This window comes from Magnolia sinica, chromosome 11 (genome assembly GCF_029962835.1).
Source record: "Magnolia sinica isolate HGM2019 chromosome 11, MsV1, whole genome shotgun sequence".
NCBI lineage: Eukaryota > Viridiplantae > Streptophyta > Magnoliopsida > Magnoliales > Magnoliaceae > Magnolia > Magnolia sinica.
This window is the reverse complement of record NC_080583.1, coordinates 62,057,697-62,083,931: the sequence shown is the minus strand read 5'-3', so window position 1 is coordinate 62,083,931 and position 26,235 is coordinate 62,057,697. Positions and strand designations below refer to the sequence as shown.

General features: G+C 39.4%; 1 protein-coding gene across 4 annotated transcripts in view; it reads right to left on the bottom strand.

Annotated features, from left to right (window-relative positions):
- LOC131219224 (EID1-like F-box protein 2) overlaps positions 1-25,113 on the bottom strand; it is a 31,435-nt gene extending 6,322 nt beyond the window's left edge. Inside the window, exons 1-4 of one of the 4 annotated variants that reach the window (XM_058214261.1) lie at positions 24,956-25,113; positions 24,782-24,844; positions 20,263-20,312; positions 4,247-5,161 (exon numbers count right to left, since the gene is read on the bottom strand). In XM_058214261.1, coding sequence (XP_058070244.1) covers positions 4,266-5,009 — 744 coding nt within the window. In that variant the 5' untranslated portion in view covers positions 5,010-5,161; positions 20,263-20,312; positions 24,782-24,844; positions 24,956-25,113 and the 3' untranslated portion in view covers positions 4,247-4,265. The remainder of the gene's footprint in view (positions 1-4,246; positions 5,162-20,262; positions 20,313-24,781; positions 24,845-24,955) is intronic. The other 3 variants (XM_058214263.1, XM_058214262.1, XM_058214264.1) reach the window with 3 other exon arrangements.
- Between the last annotated feature and the right edge of the window lie 1,122 nt (positions 25,114-26,235).

The window sequence follows — 26,235 nt, the reverse complement described above, 5'->3', positions numbered from 1 at the left end:
CATACTGAGCATGAGCATCAAATCTCCCAAATGCTTCTCCACTAGCCTGCTAAGGCTACACACGTATTCATTAAATAATCTCCCCTAGAGCTACACTCCTTGTTTTGCACTGTTTGAAAAAATGGTGGTGAATCATCTTCCTTGCATGGGGCACAAATGTACAGCTACTCAAACCATCCAAACTGTGGGTCCCATTGTGTATGGAGCTTATATCTAAAGTCACCACTAATCAAACAATCCTAACCATAAATTAATGCCTATCAAATGGATGTGTGTGGACCAAATTCAAAGACAATCAGATAGTTAATATCATCTTCTCAGTTCAATTTTTTAGATTATCACCATCTATAATCGGGTCAGCGATTTGGAAGGTCTTCATCGTCGTACAACTATGCCATGCATATGTCGTCAGAGTTACCACCAATATTTAATTGGTGCAAATCTAACTTAGGAGTCTAGCCCATCCCCCTCAACTGGATCACTAACACAACATGCCTCTAGAAAATCATTTCTGCCAGAGGTGGCATGCAACCTTGTGCCATCTTTCCAAATGGACGTAACCTAACACCTTGTACCAAAACAAGTACTTATCGAGCAACAGATCAGTTTCAACCAATACTTTTAACTTGATTCAGCCCCCATCTAAGTGCAACCCATTCAACTTCATCATTCAAGCAAGCTAAAGATCTGACCATGAGAATGAAGGATCGGTTTAAAGTGTTTACATGGAACAACCATCAATCTATTCTAGACCATCCATCATGTGAGTCTCACCCTTGATCGCACATCCTGTTAAAAAATCACTTGTATTGGATGATCCCAACCATCCATTCAATGATAGGGAAATGTATGCCCATATTGATCATACTAAAAATGGTCTGATCAACTAAAAATAATCCGATCATTGATCTCGATCATCCATAATACGGTCACACCTTTGATTGCTCATCACTATAAAAAAATCACTTTTATTGGATGATCTAAACAGTCCATTTAGTGATTAGGGAAATGGATTGGTCATATAGATCATAGCGGAAATGGTCCAATCATTGACCTAGACCATCCATCATGTGGATCTCACCTTTGATTGCCCATCCCGCTCAAAACATTACTTATGTCGAATGATACTAATGGTTCATTCAATGCCTAGAGAAATGAAGGGTCCATATTGACCCCAAAATAATAGGTCCGATCATTGATCTAGACCATCTATTGTATGGCCCCACCCTTGATTGCTCACCCCTCTCAAAAAATCACTTTGGTTGGATGATCCTAATCTTTTATCAATGCCTAGGGAAGTGGATGGTCCATATTGATCATGCTACAAATGGTATGATAAAATCTATAACAGCACATGGGTACCATCATTGATTGCCCCTCTCGAAAAATCACATTGGTTGGATGATCCTAACCTGCCATCCAATGCCTAGGACGATCGACCGTCCATAATTATCATCCTACAAATGGTCCAATCATTGATCAAACCATCCACCATTTGGGTCCCATCCTTGAGTTCTCATTGCTGTCAGAAAATCATTTTGGTTGGATGATCCTAATCTTCCAATCAATGTCCAAGGAAATGGTGCATATTGATCATGCTACAAATGGTCCAATCACTATATATGCACCACATGGGTACCCACTTAGATTGTAAATTCCTCTAAAAACAATCACCTTGGTTAGAAGATCCAAAATCTACAAAGCCTAGTAAAAAGGATGATGCATATTGATCATATCATTGATCTAGACCATCCACTGTGTGGCTCCCAACCTTGATTGTTGATCTCTCTCAAAAAATCACTTTGGTTGGATGATCCTAATCTTCCAATCAATGCCCATATTGATCATGATATCATGTGAGTCCCACCCTTGATTTCCCATCCTCTCAAGAAATCACTTTGGTTGGATGATCCTAACCCTCCAGTCAATGTCTAGGAAAATGGAAAATCCATACCAATTGTACTAAAAGCGAACTGATCATTGATCTAGACATCCATCATGTGGGTCCCACCTTTGATTGCCCATCCTTGCAAAAATCATTTTCGAACAGTAATCCTAGTTTTCCAATCAATTGCACAGGAAATGGGCAGTCCACATTAACCATGCTAAAAATCGTGTCATCACTGATTTAGACCCTCCATGTGGGTCACACCTCTTCAATTGTGCATCCCTCTCAAAAATTACCTTGGTTTAATGATCCTAACCATCAAGCATTTCCCACCTAAAATTGCCCATCCCTCTCAAGAAGTGTCATCACCAGTGGAAATATGAAAATCCTACCTTTATTTTTCCTTGCATTGTGATATCCTAATTTTAGGGTATGAGATGCCCATTGGGCATTTGAATATCTGGGGTATTCCAATGTCCCCATCCCTAAACACAAAAGTTGCAGTCAAAGTGAACTTTTTTCGCAATCCAAGTACATATTCTGACTCCCAGAAATTTGGATGCTCCCAATCCAAACGGACCCTAATGTCTAAAACTGGTGGCTTCTTTTACTTGTTTTGATCCAAACCCCATGATTGTGTCGCAGAATGATCACCCCCTTTCCATTCCCAATCGTCAACCCCCAAATCTGCTCTCTTCTTAGCATCCATGGATCCGATCGGTCATTTTCCTTTCTCCTCCTGTAGAAGCTGGCTTCAACTTCACAGAGCCCTTAGGTTTGATTCAAAGATATTCCGGCCCATAGTTGGCGACTTTCACCTTAATCTTTCTCCATCTGACGTTATGCCAATCCAACCCACCAATGGCACCATTCACCTACACTTTGTTTGCAAGCCACGCCTTGACCTGTGATCCAACAGCATCATGGCGTCAATCACCTCACCATATGTCCCAAACTGATACTAGATCTCATGGAAATTCCTGCTATTAGGGAAACAATCCGTGATCATCAACACTGACAAGGATGAACAATGGCCTTCTTGGAGGGACTCCTTCCAATTGGAAACCCATCCTATTACCATTCTCCTTCTATTCCATTCCTCCTTCCAATCTTTTCTTCCTTTCCTTGTCTTGAAGGTATTTGGGAAGCTCTTGGAAGGGACGGAACTGGAGTGCTGTGAACGGGAAGGAGATATGCAAATGCCCTCATCTATTCTTAAATTACTAATTAAGCCATGGAGGGAAAGGAAGCACTCCCTCCAACATTTTCCAAGCATTACAAACAAAATAGTAACTGATATGAAATTTATTTCCGGCGGCAGGGCCCTTCATTTCATTTCTCTTTTTCTGTCTTTTCCAAGCATAAAATCTAAGGTTTCTTTAGGTGCTGCATTAAAATCATATTTTAAATCAGTAAAATCTTATTTTAAATCAGTACTAGTTTGCTGCCTTTGTCAGGAAAACAACTTTGTTGATTTTTTATCTTTTAAAATGAGTTAGAGACGCCAACTTCTTCCACCATTTATCACAAGTACCAACTGGTTACACTTCTGGAAAATCCAAACAATCCACATGATTTGCGCTCACCTGAAAGGTCCATGCCCTTAAAATCAGGCCGTTCCAAGGTAGATTGTAATATGAATGAATCATAACCATTTGATTATTAGCCAAGATGCACTGACAACTATAATAGTGCTTTCTGGCTAAAACACAATAAAAATTGAGTTTTTCAAACGGGCCCTAGGAACTGTTGAGATTTGTGACTATTGAGTTAATAATTGCAAAACAATTAACTAAATATAATATATAGATTTCAGGGAGCACTAAGTAAAAACAAGAGGTCAAAGACTCATGAAATTTGCAAGTCGGATGGTTTGTGTGTAGAAAGTGGTACCAATCTGCTCATGCAAATAGCAAGAGAATCTTTTAGATACTCAATGGGAGACTTAACCTGCCACTAGAAGCAGTGAAGAAAGAAAGATGGTTCATATTGCACACAGCTTATTACAGAAGTTCTCTTGGAAGAAGTGATGGCATGTACTAGATCTGTACATTTGGACAGATGTCACCATCATGGATCGGCCATGGCCAAAACTGGGCTATTTGGACCAATCTTCATTCAATTTGAAGACAAAAAGAGCTATGCACATTTCAGCTCTGTTTCAATCCAGCAGGTAGATCATCCAATCAGCCTGGTTTATGGGCCATGTCTCATCCATGGTGGAGCTTGCAGAATGAGTCTGGATTTTGTATGTGTACAACATTCCCTATGAGAACTCATGAGCAAAATAAGTGTGTTATAAACTGGGTGCAAATACAACTGCTCAAAAAAGAAAAATATATGACAGTGAAAGAGTACCTAAATCTGCTTTCAAGCATCACTCCAACTCAGATGCCTCCTCTGAATCAGACAGGGGCAAGAGAGTGCAGATCCCGAGCATATGTCCATTCAGACACACATAGTACTCAATGCAATCCTCGTAGGAACCCAATCTGTTGCAGGCACTCCTCGGTATCATCTTTGCCTGGAGCATGCTCCACAGCTTCGCCTTGCAATACGGGCAGACCTCCGTGGGGTGGAGCTTTGCCTCCTGGTCAATCAGCATCTTACGAACCCTTGAAACTGAGAACGACTTAAAAACCCCACGGAAAAATCCTAGGTCGCCCTCCTCCCCCTGATCGAGATGCTCACAAGGGTCCGAAACATACAACACATCTGTCCTGCATTGAGGTATAAGAAAACTCTTCCCTGACGTCCTTGAAAACCGCGTCCTATAAACAAAATGGCTGGGAATTTGAACATTGTTAAAAAGGCCTCCCTTGCTGCACCCAGAGCAGTAAATGAGCAGCTTCCCGAGTGCCTTCCAGTTCCCATCCACGCTGTGGCTTCCACTGGACTGCAGATCAAGCATCATCTTTGGGGCCCTGGTCCGGCAGAACTCTTTCCATAGTATGCGCTTAGCAATGTCATCAAACCATTTGCAAACACAAGAAAGAGTAGCAATCAACCTTGGGTTCCAATTCAGTTGTTGAAAAATGAGGAAAATTACATCCTCACTGAGATGACCTTTTGTGCATGAGCATGTTGATGAGTGTACACAACGGTACTGTTTCACCAGCATTATTTCCACCAGTAATTCTTGGTCAGGAGAAATGTAATATGTTGTTGCTCAATGTTGCTCAATGTTGTTACAGGGTCCTCTTGTCAGCCAATAGTAGAGAAATATGGTTAAGCTTCTCAACTAGGCAGTGGTAAGCACATCTCGTTGCAATCCTGTGGCATCGTGCATGAGTTACAGATGGTTAATACAGATAAGTTAGGGTAAGCACATCTCATTTCACAATATAAATACAGATAAGAAAGCTTAATTAAGAAAATGATTATTTGCACCATTGATCATTGTAAGATCACATGACTAATACCATTTGATCAATGTAAGGTAGGGTATACCCCATGTTCACCATCACTTTAAGCCATGTGGTTATGCGCACCATCTAGTGGTAGGCATTTATGTCAATCCAGATTCCCCAAATCATAGAGCCGATTGTTGATGGAGGTTAACTCAAAAATACTGCTGCTCAAATGATCGTTACCATCCAGTAGGAGGCTATGAAATATGAATCAGATTATTATGACTGTCCAAATTTAATGGTTAGAAAAAACCAAAGGTCGGGGATCGAAATTCAACAAATGAAACAGATGATTAAGACTGTTTTAGTATAGGCTATGCACATCCATAATGAGGCTCAATATTTGGAGCGTCCAGATTGCAGACATGTATGCCTCATGCATAGTGGATGACAACCTGAAAACTGGTGGTGAATTACCATGATCGTCAAAAACTCAGCTTCCAAATTACTAACAAAAACATTGATGCCCTTGGAAAGTGACAATATATGCTCGTGAACATAACTACTGCATATATGACATACATGTAACCTCACCCCAGCTGTTCAGATCATAGGTCCCACCACAGATGGGTCATATCACAAAAATCATATGTAAAGAATCATCTTAATCATCTTATTGCTGGCCATCAAACAGGCAAATGAAAAAAAGTCATAAGGTTTGTAAAACAATGTCCAGTAGTTGGAGGTTATGATTGTCCAGTCAATCTGACCTTTTGGGACTATGCCCACATCTATAATGGCACCAATCAACAGTAAAACCAGTACTAGTATTTCTTTTATTTTTATTTTTTCGTGAAACTAAAGCTGGAATTTCTTGTCATGTATCGAACATCGAATCTTGTCAAACTAAAGGATCGAATCAGTTCACTGAACCACACAAACGGGAACGGTGAATTGGGCAAACAAAACATTTTAAAAAGAAAGGAAGAAAATGTCCACCAGTGAATCAGGTAACTATGGGCACAACTCTCACCATGTTCCATTGTCAACTACATGGTTTTTTCTTGTGCTTTTGTGAATGCCATATCTTCTATCAGTTCAAATGGCCCAACTGTCTGTTCGTTAATTCAGGTGCTGCTGACTCAACTATTCATCCATCAATGAACACATCATTTGATCCATCAGTGGATTGAAGAGTTTGTCAAATTGTCAAAGTACCAATGGATCCATCAATCAATCTATTGGTGGACCCATTACTAGAACCTGCAGTGGATTTATCAGTCAATCTAACCGTCGCTTCCATCGGTTCATACATCAACTTTTCCGCTGATACCATAAATCCCTCCATTTTTTTTTCCTGATCCACTCATCCAATTGTTTTGAGTTTCTTCTTATTCCACTAAGATACGATCAATGACTAAATGAGGTTTTGTTTGTCATATCTCATTTCCAAGGAGCTTTCAGCAAGGAGAAGCAAATCCTCCAAGGTGTCTTAGTGACCAGTGAATATCAATTCAAGAACCAAAGTCAGCATTCTTCGTGAAGCCGACATGGGCAAAAGCTTATGATCATACATTGCATGGGACTTCCTCATGTATTTGCTTCATAGAATGGGCTTCACAAACAGGTCGTTCATTGGGATAAGGATTACAACTCTGCAACATCTTTCTTTGTTTTGGCTCTCCATGCATTTTTTTCACTAGTATGAGATGTCTCCAGCAAGGAGACGAACTTTCTCCTCTCTTTTTCTCGATGGCAGCTAAAAGTCATGCTCATAGTTGAGGCCTCATCCATTGTTCTTACAAATAGCTTCAGTTTTGGCAGCTTGGAGGCGAATGTCACCCAATTCAGTTTGTAGACAATATTCTATTGTCATGAGAATGCGGGAGCAAATAAAATATATCGTCAATGTGTTGAGGTGCTTTAAAGCGGTTTCAGTTCTTAGAGTGAACATGGGCAAAAGCACAATGGCAGGTGTAGATGTGCCCGTGGTGTGCATTTCTCTTACCTTGCGCTTCCTCTAAAGGGTAGCCCTAAAGCAGCATTGATAGCAAACAACCGACCAGTGCACCAAAAGCTCTAGAGCTGATGGGAAAGGACCGGTTTATCCCTATATGCAAGCCCTCACGAGCAAACCCAAGCGAGACCTCCACGTGAGCAACACCCCCTTCACATGGATCCCCGAATCACATGGTCCCACAATGGACCCCACCTCGTGGCCATTCTGCATCTCATAGACCCCACCTCATGGGCCACCCCACCTTAACGTGGAGATACAACGCATCCTTAGAATCACATCAAGATGCCCCTGCACCATCCACCCATGCCGGTGAGGAGAGTTGAACACTGGGCTCCAACTCGAATACCATTTTAATAGCAGACAACCGACCAACGCATCAAAAGCTCTAATGTTGATGAAGGACCGGTTTATTCTTCTATATAGGCCCTCCCAGGCAAACCTAGGCGAGACCTCGTAGGCAACCCCCGCTTCACACGGGTCCCTGAATCGCACGGTCTCACAATGGGCCCCACCTCATGACCATTCTGCATCTCACAAACCCCACCTCGTGGGCCACCCCGTGGAGATACGGTGCATACTTGGAATCACACCAAGATGCTCCCTCATCAAGCATCCTCTTGGAACATGGTGGCGGAGAGAATGGATAAGAGGTATACAAGTGAAAAGGGCCATATTTATCCTTGGGAAGGAGATTGCTATCATTAAATCAGCTCTTATAGATCTAGCAGTATACGTTCTTTCTATGTTCATGATCCTTGGGGGGGGTGATGAAGAGATACCATCTCCAAAGGAATTTCTTATGGGAAGGAAAGGGATTTTTTTTATTTTTTTATTTTTAACAGCAAGGGTAGGGACAAATTCCACCTCATGAATTGGGATGATGTCCATAAACCAAAAAAGGAAGGAAGTCTAGGGGTGGGAAGAATCACATAAGCAAACTGATATTTTTGGCAAAATGGTGGTTGAGATAGGGGGAAGAACTAATATGCTGTGGATGGAGATAGGAAGCAAGAATGAAAACGATCATGGGGTGGTTAGTTTGTGAGCTAACCCTCATGGAGGTCATGCCTCGTGATCCGATGTCCAAAAAGCCACCAACAAGGTAGGCAAAAACTCCGAAAAAATAGGTAGGGACATCTCTCACAAGGCGGGTGGAATATTGGTAAAAGGATTCACTTTCTCACAAGCAAAGGTAATAGGAAGAGTATTTGCAAAGACTTTGGCTCAACCATACTACCTTGGCAAATTCATTCCATTCCTTGTGCCCTTCTAAAAAAGAAGTGATGAACGAATGTTATGGATGTGTTGTCAAGTTGTATGGAACATGGATCTTAGAAGAAATCGTCCGGATGATGAATTAGTAGAGTTTCAGGTCTTAATGGGGAAGCAGGCCATAGTTTTTGTTGACCTTTCAACGGAGGACATGAAGGTTTGGAAATGGCCAATGGAGGGCAATATCAACTTCTAAGTCCTTGTTTTAGGAAATTTGTTCCCCAATGGTCCTTTATCACTTGTTACAAGGGTTTGGGAGTCTCCAACCCAGCGTTGTCATGTGCAACTGCATATGCGTTAAGCCATAAAAGCTTCTCACCTCGTGAATATTGCACAGTTCAGGTCACTCAACTATGACCCTGACCTTCTTGGAGTCCGCTCTCATGCCCTCAAATGATACTATGAGCCCTAAGAAAATAACGCTCTTTGACATAAATGTGCACTTCTTGAGTTTAGCATAAAGCTTTTTAGTTCTGAGGACCCCGTAAACTTGCCTAAAATGGTGGAAATGGTGTTCCTTTAATGTGTTATAGATAAGAATGTCATTGAAATACACCGCAACGAACTTGCCCATAAAGGGTCTCGACACCTGGGTCATCACTCTCATAAATGTGCTCGGGGCATTAATCAAGCCAAAGGGCATGACTGGTCACTCGTATAGCTCATCCTTCATCTTGAAGGTTGTCTTCCATTTATCTCTTGAGCATATATGTATTTGGTGATACCCGCTCTTGAAGTCAATCTTCAAAAAAAATGGTGACGCCCATCATCATGTCTAACATATCATCAAGACGTGGTATGAGAAACCGGTACTTGATTGTGATCTTATTGATGGCTCTACTGTCCACACGCATGCGCCATGTCTCGTCTTTCTTAGGTGTAAGAAGCGTTGATACGGCACACAGACTCAAACTTTCCTGAATGAAACTCCTCCTAAGGAACTCGTCTACATGCTTTTTCAAATCCGCATGCTCCATAGGGTCCATTTGATAATGAGGAAGGTTTGGCAGAGTCGCCCTAGGGGCAAGATCAATGAAGTGTTGGATGTCCCTCATGGATGGAAGCTCATCTGGTAAGTCCTTTGAGAATACGTCGTGAAACTCATCCATAAACGGAGTCACCTCAGGGGGGTCCCTCTACACCAACCTCGGGTGTAACTTCTCTAGCCACTAAGGCGTACGTCATCGAATCCACCTTAGTCTCTCTCTCGAACTCCTTGGCGTTGATAACATGAAGAGACTTAGCTTGGGATTTCGTCGTATCCCTTGGGTTACTCAACTTCCCCTCGGCTTTCTTCTTTGCATTGCTTTTTGGTGGGAGAGGAACTAGAGTGATCTTCTTGCCATGATGCATGAATGAGCGTACATTTGAGCAGCCATATATCATCACATCACGGGCAAATAACCAAGGCCGCCCCAAAATGATGTGTCCAACATCCATGAGCAAAACGCCGCACCACAGCGAATCTGAATATGATCCGACATGAACAAGCACAAGACATCACTAGGTGACGAGCATGGAAGATGTGTCAACCCATGAAACTCTAAAGGGCTAAGGGTGCAATTTGGGTTTCAAAGCCAAACAGGATAAAGTGTCAGTGGAGACGACATTTGTACATCTACCATTATTGACGATCACCTTGCAATTCGTCTCCCTACATTTTGCATAGGTGTAAAAATTCGGAGTCCAACGCCAGTCATCAGCCTCCTTAACATTGGTCAAGGCGCATTTGACTACTGCAAGTGGTGTGATCTCTTCGTCCTCTACTTCCTCGTCACTAGCACCAATGATATTGGGTTGATAAACTTCTTCATAATCGCCATGTTTGTCCCCCTCTTCCTCACCTTAGCCAATCACTAGGGCCTTGTTCCTCTCTTTCGGGCACTGATGTGCAAAGTGACCAAATCCATGGCAATTGAAACAACGCATTGGCTCACCTCCCCTAGAGTTAGCACTTGTTATCCCCTTTCCGTTGACATCTCTAGGGTTGGATTCAGTATTGTCATGTGCGATCGCACATGCGCACTTGCGTGCACTGATCGCATATGCGACAGTGGCATATGCGATCATTGCACATATGCAATCGCATATGCCACATGTGCTATAATATGCAATTGCATATGCGATGTATGTGATCGCATAGTTGCCAACGGTCAAAAATATGACCGTTGGAAATTTAAAAATAAAAAATAATAATAATAAATTTTTAATAAAAAAAAATCTTGAGTTTTTCTCTATAAAAAGGGATTCTAAGCATTCCTACATGCACTCAAAGCTCAAACTCTCTCTCTCTCTATCTCTATTTTGCTCTCTTACACTCTCTCTTACACAATTCCAAGCCTCAAGCTCCACTCCTCCATCCATATTTCTTTCAAGAATCAAGATTGAGATTGAAGTTTCAACCAAGGGACAAGTACATACATCCACAAGGATTCAATAATCAATATTGAAGAGACATTACAAGACAACCAAGCTCCCCATCCACTGAATTGAACCCTCTTTCTAATTTCTAATTTTTCCAAGTTATAAATATTCACACAACACACCCACCACTCTCTCTTTCTAGTTTCTAATCTATTATCTATCTCATTCTCTCTTAAAGTTTCATAATATCCAAGTATCTATGTTTTCTAACAACTTCTTTCTTTTTTTTAGTTTATTTGTTACTCTGTTACAAGTTACAAGTTAGTGTTGTGTTAGTGACTTAGTGTTACAACTTACAACTTACAACAACACAACTTTACAAGTCTACATTCTACATAATTCTAAAATCAAGATCAAGACTCAAGTCAAGGGTCAAGGACTCGAGGCAAAGGTGAAAAGAAGACAACTTAGACAAGAAGTGAAGATCGAAGAATTTAGAACCTCTTTTTAAATTTGTAATTGTAATTTTATTTGTGTGTAAATCTCTCTCTCCCCCCTTTTCTACAAGTCTACAAGTGTAACTCAACTCTCTCTCTCTCTCTCTCTCTCTCTCTCTCTCTCCCCCCCCCCCCCCCCTTTTCTTTTCCCTCTTCTTCTCCCTTTCTATAAGTGTAACTCAACTCTCTCTCTCTCTCCCTCTATTTGCTTTTCTTTTCCCTCTCCCTTTCTAGTTTCTACTAGACTACTACTAGTCTACTATCAGTGTAAGTGTGTATGTGTAACTCTCTCTCTCTCTCTCTCTCTCTCTCCCCCAAGTCACATCTCTCTAGTCTCTTTAGTCTTTACTCTCAGTCTCCTACTTTACTTTAGTTTACTTTCTAGTTACTTTTTAGTACTAGGCTACTAGTAATCAATACACATACCACCAACAGAACGTCTTCTTCCCAATCTTCCTCTTTGAAACCCAAGTCGAATGACCCGGGTTGGAAGGATAGGTAGTACCGTAGTGTTACGGAAAAGACTCACATAGCATGTGAGTTCCGGTGGCATTGCAAAGCACAAGCAACACCTTGCACATTTACTGGGGTCAAACGCAAAAGCATGCGACAAAATTACTCCAGAAATCTGAAGGGAGACCACGGAGTATATAGAAAAACAGTCAAGAAAGATATGCGATAGTGCCCTACGTCAGGAGGAATATTTGGAACAAGATGCATATGAAGATATAAACATACTTAACGTAGATGAAGCTAGTCCCACTCCCCCCACTTCGACAGGCCAGTCTAAACCACAAGTACAACCAACGATCTCGAAAAAAGTTCGAGGGCATAAGCCTATGGATATATGATGTAGACCACACCCCAGGGATGTGATCGACCAAAGGGGTAGAGGCAAAGGGCCGGCTCAAACAACTTTAGAAAACCGGTATAAACAAAAAGATAAGAAAACCAGTATTCAATATATTGCTAAGTGGTTTTACTAAACCAACATTGCTTTCAACGCCGTTAAATCGAGAAGCTTCAAAGTAATGGTTGAGGCTATAGGTCAATTTAGACATGGGCTTAAACCTCATTCATATCATGAAATGAGGGAGACATACCTAAAAACTGAAGTTGAATATACACGATCCTTCATAACTGAATATAAGGAATCATGGAAAACATATGAGTATTCACTAATGGCCGATGAATGGACCGATAGATCCGGTCGGGCTCTCATTAACTTTTTGGTAAATTGTCTGGCCGGGACAATGTTCTTGAAGTCCGTGGATGCATCGGGTCATTCACACACAGGAGAATATTTGTTTAGCTTACTAGATAATGTAGTTGAAGAAATAGGTGAGGAATATGTTATACAAGTAATTACAGACAACGCAGCCTCGTATGTAATGGCCGGTCGTCTTCTTATGAAGAAGAGGCAACGTTTATTTTGGATCCCCTATGCAGCCCATTGTGTTGATCTTATGTTAGAAGATATATGTAGATTATTTATAAATGTGATTGCAAGGGCTAGAAGAATCACGGTCTTTATGTACAAACACACTCTTCTTCTCAGTCGAATGAGAAAACACATTGGAGGTAACTTGCTACGTCCAGCAGTCACCCGTTTCACTATAGTCTTTTAAACACTACAAAGATTACATGCAAAAAAATCAGAACTTAGAAGCTTTGAAGTGTCGATCAATTTTACAAGTGGGCCTTGGTCAAAGAAAGCTGGAGGAAAACAATTCAACAAACAATCCTTTCTCAAAGTTTTTGGACACAAGTGGTAAAGGCGCTAAAAGCATCCGAGCCCTTAGTCACTGTGTTGTGATTGGTGGACGGGGATGAGAAGCTTGCAATGGGCTACACATAGTATGCGATGGAGAAAGCGAAAAATAAGATCATGAACCATTTTAACTATAGAGACCGTGATTACAAGCCAATTTTAGATATTATAGACAAAAGATGGGCAGCCAAATGTCATGTCCACTGTATTCGGTCGCTTAAATCCTTATCCGAGCCTGTTTATTCACTTTTGCTAATCCAGCAAAAGCACTAACTATGCATATGGTTGGATTTATTGATGTCTTGGAAAGAATGATTCCAGGTAGAACAGAACAAGACAAGATCTCAACTTTGCTGGACTTCTACACAAAAAGTAAGGGGAAATTCTCAAGGGATATCGTAATAAGGCATCAGACAATGAAATTACCCAGTAAGCACTACTATGAATGTCCGTCTTAGTATCTTATAAATAGTTTTTTTACAAAGTGTCTCTAACCTACTTAAACTGTTTTTCTCAGCTGATTGGTGGACTGCTTATGGAGTAGACCCGAACTGGAAGGATCCAGCTTTAAAGACGCTGGCTATGAGGATTCTTGGACTCACGTGTTCTACTAGTGGTTGGGAGAGCAATTGGAGCACATTCGAGGCAGTAAGTTTAAACTGTTTAGTAATTGTAAACTTCAATTTTTTAGTGTAAGGCCTAAGCTAAATTAATTACTTAAATAGTTAATGTCAAATGCGCATTCTTTCTTGCAGATTCACATCAAGAAAAAGAATCGCCTTGAGCAGAAAAAGCTCAACGACTTAGTTTTCGTTTTATACAATAAAAAATTGCGAGAACAATTCCAAACTAGGAAAGAAAAGCCCGGTTTCTTTGACCCTATTTGCTTAGATGAGTTGGATACAGATAACAAGTGGCTCGTAGAGACGGACGACCCGGTATTTGCTGGAGAGGACCTGACATGAGCACAAGTTGAAAATGACGCATACGAATCGACACCTAGTGAAGGGAGTATCACTCGAAGGCGAAGGATGGAGGGAGCAGGGGGGCGACTAGTAGCCGTCAACCCACTGAAGAGATTGAGGAGATGGAAGAATGAGATGGTGATAATGATGATCAAGCTGAAGATCATCCACCATTGGATGCTGATGAAGTATTAGTACATACAGATGATGAAGAAACGGATGAATAAGAAGTGTATGTCGAAGAAGAAGACTCGAATGATGATGATGATGATAATGGTGGAGGACCTGGTGGTGATATGCCATAATGGCAACTAGATCAATGTATATAGTATATGATTAAATGAACAATAAATAAATAACTTCTTCATTTTGTTTACTAAGTGTGTTGATGTTGATTGTTGATGTATATATAGTGTTCAATGTTGAATATTGATATTTCATATTTGTTAAATGTTAACTATATCGTAGAATGTAGAATTGTTGATGAATGATGACTTAATATTTAATTCATTATGTAATTGGTTTTATTTTACTTAAATTAAATGTATTTCAAGGGCCAATGACATATAATAATTTATTCATTTTTTTCTTAATTTATCCCTATTTTTTTAAAAACTTTTTGAAAAATGTTAAAAAATAAAATAAAAATGTGCGACCACATGCGATTGTGCGATCGCATATGCGCACATGCATATGCAATCGCACACGATCGCATATGCTATTTAACAACATTAGTTAGATTGGGAACCAACTCGGGGCTTGGATTGACTTCCCACGCTAGACGTAGTCCCTTGAGGATAAGTCTTAACAATTGAATCCCGAGGGTCAAAACGCCTCCTAATTTGCGCTTTGAGATAATACTCGAGATCTTGTACCATTTGGTACATGTGCTCCAAGGTGTCAACGTCACAAGAATAGAATTCTCGTTGGATCTCAAACCGGAGGCCCATCCTGAATCTGGACTGTGTAATCATCGAGTCCTTAACATCACATCACATCATGTATTCCTCGAATTCGGCGATATGGATCCCTGGCGCAAGCCTGCCACTGGTCTAGGAGCCTAGAGCAGTAAGAGAGAGGGAGATACTTTTTTTAAGGACTTCTTTCATCTCAACCCAGTGCGTAACTAGGGGTTCTCCACTCTCAATTTTACGCTCCATGTTGGTCTAAAAAAAGTTTAGTCTGGCCCACCAGCTTCATCTTGGCAAATCTCACTCGACAGGCATCAAACATATCATACCACTCAAAATAGTGACCCATGTCTACCTCCAAATCAAGAGATGCTTCAAAGTCCAAGTGACCATCAAAACTAGGAGCCTCAACATTCACACCCTTTATGACTTGCACGTCTGGGTTATGACAGTCATGATGTTCCTCACATTGTGGTTGCACTTGTGCTCAACCACAACTAACGCCTTGAAAACAACCACGCCCTCGCCTATCAACTTGATCTCCAACTTGAAATTGAACATCTTCCCTAATGTTGGGGTTCGCCTGAAGGGAGGCCTCATGTTGATTGACATGCGCATTGGTCGTGGTCAATTGAGTAGCGGTGGTTCTATTGTGCACTTCAATGGCAGTCGGACGATGGTTGATAGCATTAAGGGCCTCATCAATCTGCACTAGATTTACAATGGGATGTAGACCAAAACCATGTCCAGAACGAGTGGGCATACATAAGGGAACTCTAAAAAGGAAAACCTACATCCTAGGGTAATATTATGACAAAGATAAAACCAACCCAGATATCAAATTGGACACACTAGAAACACTAATCTGAAAATTCAGCAAGTCGTTAACCTCAAATACCATGTTAAAAATTCAGCAGGACAGCAATCTGAGATTACTATGCTGAAAATTTAGCAATGGTCATGTGGAGAACGCTAGCTGAAATTTCAACAATGGGGCATTCCAAACTAGGAACAAAATTCAATAAGTTGAACCCATATTCTATATGCAATGTATGCTCTAACAATCCTAGATGTGACTCTAACCTAAGTGCAACACAAAATCCTATGCTAAAATTAGGTCTCTGGTACCAAAATTGATGCAGGACCAATGCATGAAATCAAATATGTGTGAGATCAATCAGCAAAATTAAATTAATTAATAAAAATCATAAATCCTGCTAACATCATCACAAATATCAAGATTTTAAGAGGAAAGTATGCATAGTTTAAGTCTAAGTTGTCAAGCATCATCCTACATGATCATTAAACATGGAAAACTAGGATATAATGGATGTAGAGACATCCAAATAGCATAGTGTTAGGTCTATTGTAAATGAGAATGTCTAAATAGGCATTCGAAAACGATTACGTATCGGCCGTAACGGCCGATACATAACAATAACGGCCGTGACCGTTACCCTCTTTTTTGTGCCCGTAACGGCCATTACAGTCCATAACGGCAGTTACGATACCGTAACAACTGTTACGAGCCTAAAGAAAATAGGAAAAATAAAAAATAAAAAATAAAAATAAAAATAAAAAACAGAGGCTGCAGCCCAGGTGCGTCTCCCCTCTCGTTTTCTCCTTCTCTCTCTTTTTCCTTTTCTTTCCCTCTCGTTTTCTCCTTTTCACTCATTTTCCCTTTCTTTCCCTCTCATTTTTCCTTTTTCCCTCTCATTTCTCTCTCCCTCTCTCAGTCTCGAACAGCCACGCACCTTATTTTTTTAAGTGGTCTACGGCGCATGCCGCTTAGTGCACTTGCACTATTTTAGTGCATGTGGCCCACCTTGATTTATGTATTGTATTATATATCCATGCCACCCATCAGTTTTTTCTGATCATTTCAAGATATAGTCCCTAAAATAAAGCAAATCCAGATCTCAAGTGGACCGCACAGTAGGATTGAATGCCCACTGTGCACTTGCATTGTTTTAGTGCATGTGGCTCACCTTGATTTATGCGTTGTATTATATATCCAAGCTACCCATCAGTTTTTCCTGATCATTTCAAGGCATGGTCCCTAAAATGATGCAAATCCAAATCTCAAGTGGACCACACAGTAGGATTGAATGCCCACTATTAAAAACTTATTATGGCCCACTATAATGTTTATTTACCATCGAAACTACTAATAAGGTTGCATGGACCTGGATCAAGGAAAACACAAGTCGCAGCTTAATAATAATAATAATAATAATAATAATAATAACAACAGAAGTTTTAATTGTGGGAATTCAATCCCTACTATGTGGTCCACCAAAGATTTGGATTTGCCTCATTTTTTGGACCATGCCCCAAAATGAGTTGGCAAAAAGGATGGACAGCATGGATATACAACAAATGCATCAAGGATTCAAGGTGGGTCCTATGTTCAGGGTGTCATTCACTAGCAGTCCACCTAAGGTTTAAATCTACCTGTTTTTTTGGATCATACTTTAAAATGAGCTGGCAAAATAGATTGACGGCATGGATATACAAAACATTAAGGTGGACCCCAATTTCAAGGCCTCGCCCACTAGTGGTCCACCTTAGATGGATCTACCTCATTTTTGGAGCATGCCTTGAAATGATTTGATAAAACGGATGGATGTCATTGATATACAATACATACATCGTGGTGGGCCCTATGTACATGGCCGTAGAAACTGTCCATGATGCATACATTAACTCGAAATTAATAAATTAAATTATGGCACTATCGTTGCCATGTCACAATTCCAAAATTAAATTATTTACATGATTTTCACCGTTAATTTGCAAACACTTGTTTTTCTAAAATAGGATCATTTGATATTTTTCATTCTTCACTTTTCAATAATATCCACTAATCCATTAGTGAGATAAGTGCCAATAGATTGCATGAATTTAACGTTGATTTGGGGCATCAAATGGTCCAGCAAATCAGCTCTAAATCGACAACACTATTTACTTGAATATAATTTCAATTTTTTTCTTAAGATTTATTGGGAAAAATTATATTAATTTGTTAGATATATGAATTATATAATTGGACATAAAAGTCCCTAAATTGTATGTTGAAATAAAATGTACACAAGTCACAAGGTATGTAATAAACCAATACTTACAAATATGAGATATTTTGGTATTAGATTCATTCTAATTAACTCGTATTAATATTATATAGTTAGATAATTAAATATAAAAGATCTATAGCCAATACTGGGTTGTCAGGTTCATAAATTCATCAGGCAGTCCGATACAACTTCTCACCAAAGAGTGGACTGTTACACCACCATAAACATGTTCCAAATTATAAATGAATGCATACTTGGAATATTTAGAATATTTTGGATTTAATGAATATTTTTCATAATTTTTGAAGAATAAAAATTTTGCACCGTTACGGCCTCGCATCAGCCGATACGGGGGGTATCCGTATAGGTAACGGTGGGCACCGTTACACCCACCGATACCGATACGGAATACCTTGTGTCTAATACTACCTAGGGTTTACTAGATTTAGGTGTTGGGCGAAGCTAGGGTTAGGGAAGTTTGGGGAAAAGGGTAAAATTATGGCTAAATCAGGGAATTGGATAAAGGGATTAACGGATTTAGGCATTATGAGATGAGAATTTGGGTTTTGAATATAGGGAAATTAGAGATTTTAGGTTAATTAAAGGATTTGAGGATTTAGGGTTTAAGAATTTGGGGAAATTGATAGATTTCAGGTTTTAGGGTTAGGGTTAGGGTTTTGAACAAGAGATGATGGAGTTTTGAAGGAAGAATCAAAGATGCAAGGGGGAAGGAAAATGTGAGTTGTAGGGACCAGCCATGGGGCTTGCACATGTGGTCGTACGTTCACACGTATGGGGCCCGGACAGGTAGGGTTTGGCCCGCGGTAAAAGGGTTTGAAAGGAAAGGGAAATGGGAAGAAGGGGAGATGTTTGGAAGAGTTTTGAATGGCTTGGGGTGAAGAAAAGATGTGATTTCTACAAAATACCTCGAACGAAGAAGGAAGATTCAAAGGTAGATAACTGGAAGCCTTACACTCTCGTGATTGAAGTAGGCATCGCACCAATCTTCGTTTCAAATCGCATAGAACAAGTCTTCACGTCGCATGAATAAGAAGAAACAAAGAAGCTTTGTTGTTTTTTTGAGAAATCAACCATTAGAGAGAAATTAACCCCTCCCCCCGTGGCGTCCTTCAAACCCAACGATCCAAATCACTCCCTAAAGCAATATATGTGCATCTTCCCAGTGTGGGGTCTTTCAAATGCTCGTACATGCACTATGGGATCTTCAACACGGATACTCACCTAGTCACAGAGAGATTGGGGCCTACCTCCTCCTCTGATATGTGCGAAAGGCGTACGTGATGTGATGTCCTCATCACTCTGCATCTTTAAAGCACCTAATTCCGAGAAGCTCATTGAGGAATGGGACTCTAGTATAATCTCCCAATTGATGTCGGAGTCCAAGCCAGGCCCTTGGCACCTTGCTTCATTTATAGAAAAGTATTAAGTCCTTTTAAAAGTTAAACTGGAGGGATGTGTTCCTGTGTCTTGAGGGTTGCCAATTGGTAGTTGGGAGACTCACAAAAGGAGACAAGAAGGTCACTAAACATTCTCCCTTGATTCTGCGATCAGTTTCACTTTTTAAATAAAGAAAAATTGACACCTTTTAGAAAGAGAAAAAGATGGGTAAGGGACTGTTTAGAGACTGGTTAGGAACTGGTTCTTATATTTAGTTAAGAGTCTGACAATGAGCTAGTTTGAGGATAGAATAGGGGGACAGCATAGCTACTGGTTAAGGAAAGCTCTGGGGACTGGTTTAGGGATAGGATAGAGACTATTTATAGAATTCACAAGGACTGGTTTGGATAGGTAGGTTGGGTAATTGAAAGTCACAGGTTGTAGGAAATATGGGCTGAGATAAGGGGATGCAAAAGGATATGGATAGATTCCTCATAAACAGTATTTAGAGATCAATTGATTTTCTAAGCTTAAACTTGCAGAACAGAGATCAGCTCTAATAAGTATCTCAACTACCAGGTTTTTCAAACAAAGAATTAAGCAAACTGGTTATGCAGATGAATGGTTTAAGACATAAAAACAGGTTGTAGAAAAACAAAATCAGATCTATCAGTCTGTAGTTGAACTGTTTCAGGACCTACAACTGATTTTAGAGAAGTTTCTAAAGCAGCAAATATAAAATGAGGACTAACCGGTTGATCTAACAGCAGAAATGTGCGGATTGAAACAAATTCAGGATATCCTGTTGTTACCAGCAGCAGAAAACAGACCAGGGATCAAAGGTTTGAAACAGAAAATACATTTTAAACAGAAATTAATCAAGCAAGGAGGGAAAAGAAGTCCCCAAGGAATAGAACTTGCTTCGATACCAAATTGAGACGGTACAACCTGATTTAAATTCAAAATAAAAAGCGAATTGTAGAAATTTGACATTGCAAAAAATTGAAGCAACTGTGTATATGTAAAGCAGTCTAGAAGATCTTTTTAGATATTGTCTCTTTACGTAAACGATATCCTGCTAGTTGGTAATGATATATGATTGTTAATAACGACTAGATAACAGCTTTTTTCGAACTTTAAGATGAACGATCTTGGTGAAGCCAGCTTTATTCTTGGAATAAACATCATCAAAGACTACCTTCATAGGTTCTTAGACCTAACTCAAGATACCTACATACAGAAAATCTTAAGAGTAGTTTGGGTGGCTAAGAAAACTACCAAGCAAGATAGGAGGTCATGCCCCCAGACTAACGCTAGAAAACATGTTATATCCTCAGTATCCTATGCCAGTGCAGCAGGTAGCTTAATGTATGTCACGCTTTGCTGGTCTTAATTATGTAGTTGACGTAGTTAGCCGTTACCAAAGTAACTGAAGAATCTCATTGGAAAGTCATCCCATCAAACGTATGTTCTGTTATCTTAGAGGGACAAATGACCTGATAAGTTGTCATAGGGACAGAAATCTCGAGCTTCAAAGACTTTCAAATGCCAGTTGTGGTAATGACCCGATAAGGAAAACTCAACTTAAAAATATGTATTCTTGGTGGAAAAAAAGAAAAAGAAAAAGAAGCCATCTCATGGTCGAGTGAGAAACGGACATCTACGACCTTTTCATCTATAGAGGCCGAGTACATTATACGTTCTGCAGCTATTTGGGAAAATGCATGGGTCTATAAATTCTTCCTAGTCTAGGTGTTCTACCGGGTATTCATGAACCTATGGCGTTGAGGATAGAGAACACATCTGCTATTCACTTGTTGAAGGACACTAAACACCACTAGAAGTCCAGCAAATTGGGATAAAGTATCGCCATGCTTGTGATCAAGTGAGAGAAAAGTTTTCCTTAGCTACATTCCCAGCAAAGAGACTTTGGTCTAATGAAACCTATAGCTTGAAAACTATTCCAAGTTCACGTCAAGTAGATGGGCTTAAGAAGAGCTTGAGTAATAAAGTTGTATGATATACTTATGATATACCATTTCAGCTACACCCATATGATCTACCTTTTTTTAACTCTATATGATATATCTTTTACCTCTCATTAATAAATAAACATTCCATTTTTTCTCGTATTAAGCACTATTACTAACTAGACGTGTAGATCATTAGCATTGACCTTAAGATCTCAAGGGATCTCCACAATTTTCGTAAGCTGGTTGCCCCCTCACATGGATAAACCAACCCTAAATGTATAAAAGAGGTACAATTTGGGTAATGTTCATATATTGAGATGTGAACCACGATATTTCTTGTGAAGAATAGAATATGAGAATCAAGTGATGGAACGTCATATCTGCCTTTAGTCCTAAAAAATTGTAGACGGGATCAATGTTTTAAATATCGACGATATTGGCCGATATATCCCGCGATATTTCTTGTATCCCACCTATGCGATACGAAACGCACAAGTAGGGGGATATATCCCACATGTTTGATCCGATGAGCATTTTTTATTATCGATCCTTTTTCTGTAAATCATGTTAAATCAGTGTCAAATTGTTACAAATCCATGATTTTTCATGTTTCACATGAAAAATCATGGATTGGGAGCTTCGATTTTGAGATTTGGAGGAGAAGGACAGAGTTGCCGAAAATTGAAAAAAAAAAAATCCCAATTTCTCACAAATCAATTGTAATCTGTGTCCAAACATAAAATCATACATGTATGTAACCTGATTTAGTGATTCTTCTTATGCTTTTGAATGTATTGCCTGTGTTTCCACACGTCTTCTAACATTTATAAATTATATGAATAATCTTTGAATATACTTGCATCAATTCAGTTAGGCAACGCATAGATTAGGACCCCATACAAAGAAAACCTATTATGTGCACTTGTTTTTTGCAATTTTTTAATTTGTAAGTGTGTATTGATGTCTTTTTTAACAATCACTGAAATTTCATTGAAAATTTTGACTAATTTCCAACGTTTCCCCATGTTTCCAACATCAGCGATACAATCGATATATCACATGCGATAACTGATACATATCCATATCCCAAGGGTGAGATACGTAACGCGATACCGATATTTCAAATACTGGATGGGATTAATCTAAGTCGAAAGATAAAAAATAAAAAAAATCAGTCCATTGCTCTTCTACGCAATTAATGTTATGGCATGATTAAAAGCAAAGTCATGAGAATATGAAATAAATAATACCTAACGTGTGTGGTGACCTGTGTATTGTAAGTTTGACACATGCCTAGTATAGTCTACTTTACAACATTGATTGTAGCCACATGCACGGACCTATTATTACCTACGGAATACTTTGTTTCAATCTTATCATTGTATCATGCGAGTAGCTAGTCTCAAAAGTGACTCTTTGTCCTCAAAAGTGACTCTTTTTATCATGCGAGTAGCTACTTGGATTGAGTGTCGCTACTTTGTCATGTGATGACAAAGGTTCTTAAGTTGGTCAAACTTGGTTACACTAGGAAAGTAGTTTAGTCGATTCCAAATTACACATCTACATGGGAAAAATCCCATGATAGCTACACCAAATTTCTAAACCACTAGTACACGAATCATCCGCCAATAGTATCGAGCTTTTTTTTATAGATTTTTGCAAATAATATTCTTTTGAAAATTCTAGGTATTAAATTATTACTTCAAAATGGATTTAGACCAATATTTATGAAAACTAAGTTTTCTAAATAAATTCGATAAGTTGGATAAGTGCGTATGTTGACTGTGTACTTCAAATCGAGACTCAACTCCATTAAATGTTGTCATGTATATACGACAGGTATAGCAAGGCTTGGGTTATTGAGCATTATTCAAGTAGTCACATATTATTCAAAGACCTACGAGAAAACAATGGTGTTCTAGATGGTTCCACGCCTCCGACTCATATGATCGCCTTTTTTTTTTCTTTTTGTTGTTATGAGATGATCTAGATAGACAATCTATTTTGTACCCATCCCACAATGTAATTAAGTGGGAGATGTTAGATATGGGCCTATGGAGCCAATTTACAAGCAACCACTAGGGAGTGTGTCCCTTGTGGTTTTCCTCCGATATGTCCCTCTTTCGATTTTCTCTGGAAATTTAAATTTTGAATTTGAAGTATAAGAAAGGAGATTGGGATAAGAGAAAGAGATCCAATTTGACAAGGATAAAAGAGAAAGATCCAATTTGATAAGGATAACCCATATCACATCCAAACTCCTCCCATATCCTTTCAATCCCTCCTTTCATAAAAAAGGAGGCATACTCTCATTCAAAGCATTCCCAACCAAGATTGTTTCCCAAAGGGAAAATAGAAGAGGGATAATACCCATTGTCATCAAGCCGCCTTTAGACAATTTAAATCATTAATCACATCTGGGGGGGCATCTTAACAGTAAATCAAAGGGATGATCAAATCATCTCCAATCTGTAGTAGTTAGGTGGGCGGTTGGACGTAGGCTATCCATCTTTGGCTTTGTACAAGGGTCCTAAGATCATGTAGATACCATCTGATCCTGTGTGTCCATCCATCCAGGCCTTTCAGGGGATCATTAGCAATGTCGATCACCAGGATGTGCTGACCCACATATAGTAACTCATGACCCAAGGGTACCCATCCATGCATCTTCAGAGTGATGGTCATATAATTCCATGTTTTTTGTATATATCTAGTTAACAATCTGTATCGTAAAACATAAATGTTCCGGATCTTGCTTCTTCATTTTTTTTTCCCTCCATCTCTTTTGCCAATTTGTAGATTTGGGTTTCCTACATCTCCAAAAACTAGATCTGACGCATGAGAGAAAGATGAGAAAAATGAACTCTTCTGTTGTTCCAGATGAATTCCCAAATACATGGGAGCCACTGTTTCCCAACCCTAATCGATTTTCTTACAGCCATTTTCATTTTGACGATAGCAATTTTGAAACTAAAAATGGATGCATGCCAATCAGTCGTGCCAGGTACAGATATCAATTCCCATAAATTAAAATTTAAATTACAAAAAAGAAAAAGAAAAACATACACAATATTATAAAACAATAAAAAGAAAAACTTCCCGATAATCATCGGTGCTTCACTGAAATTACAGAATTGCCATTTTCTGTGATTATTTTACAATCCTTGAGATAATTTTCTCTTTGATGATACCCAGCTTATCGGAAATCTGAGCACAAACTGAACGAAAATACAGATATAGAAAAAACCATTTCTGACGGAAAATTCATAGAAAAAATGGAGAATGGATTTTTCTTCACCTGGAATCAGAAGTTCTGATTCTTCAGCTCTTCCTTCTTCTTTTCTATTTTCACAAAGCATGCCTGCGAGAGAGAACACGAGAAGAAAAACAGAGATTAGGGTTTCCTTAAGAAGATTCGATCAATTGAGGAAAGAAAAACAGGAAGAATTTCTGGAAATGCCATAGAGAGAACCACGTAATTTCTGCCTCGAGCAGGGGTATTTTCGTAATCCGCCACTGCTGCTGATCATTCGCCTGTCGGTTCTCTCAAAGCATCGTCAGGCAAGCTAAGAGACGAGCCGCGCTTCGAGAGGAGAATGGTACCGGGGTACGCTGGCGCGACTCGCTCGCGTGGGAGGAAGAGAGGGCTTCGCAGTACATATGCACACGTGGGGCACGTGCGATCTCGAGACATGGTTCGGCCCATCGCCTGCATTCGGCAGTTTTCACACGTGTGCTGAATATGGACTGCCTATCTTCAATTTCATTGTACATGCGTAGCGTATACATGCCTAACTTTCGTTCCCGCGTGTTATAGTGAACTGCCAGGGGAGATATTTCTTGTTTGATTTTTCAATTCATTAGGGCCTGTTTGTTTTTCAAAGAAACGGTAAATGCACCGTAAATAGGCAATTATTACTATTTAACCGTGCTTGAAAAATCCTAGGAATACGTGCCTTTGAAAAAAGAAGTAATTTTAATTTTTAAACCATAAGGTAATGTATCTGATATATCAGTTCGGCACATCTGCTTTACTACGATATTTTGAAGTATTAGACAAAAAATGAAACAGATCCGATACTCAAGTGGCCCATGCCAAAAGAAACAGTGGCAACAGTGGCCCATAATTTTTAACGGTAAGTATTCGATTCCCTTTTTCGTATAGCGTGGTTGACTTGAGTTTTGGATATGACTCATTTTTTTTACTCATCCTATAAATTATACTGGCATAATGGATGAACGGTGTGGATAAGTGAAATACATCACAATGGGACCCACATATATTTTGTAATATTCTTAATTTTCATGTAAAAAAGTATGCAGTCAAATCAGGATGAAAATGTTGTAAATGCTTGGAAAAATAATTATTATTTTTTTACATATATTTACCCATGCACTGGAAAATCAAACAAGCCCTTAGGAAATATGGTGAAAATTTGTAATAATTATCTCCCCTGTAGTTACCTCACTTTCTCCGATGTTTGATTTGGCTATCCGTATTTTTTACACAAAAATCGAGAATGCCACAACATATTTATGTGTCCCACCGTGATATGTATCGCTTATTCACACCGTTAATCTATTATGCCTAATGAATTTATGGCATAAGCAAAAAAACGAGACATATCGAAAGCTCAAGTGGACCACGCCACTAGAAAAAGGGAATCAAACACTTACCATTAAAAACCTCTTAGGCCAACTATTTCTTTTGGTGTGGCCCATTTGAGTGTTCAATTTGCCTCATTTTTCGGT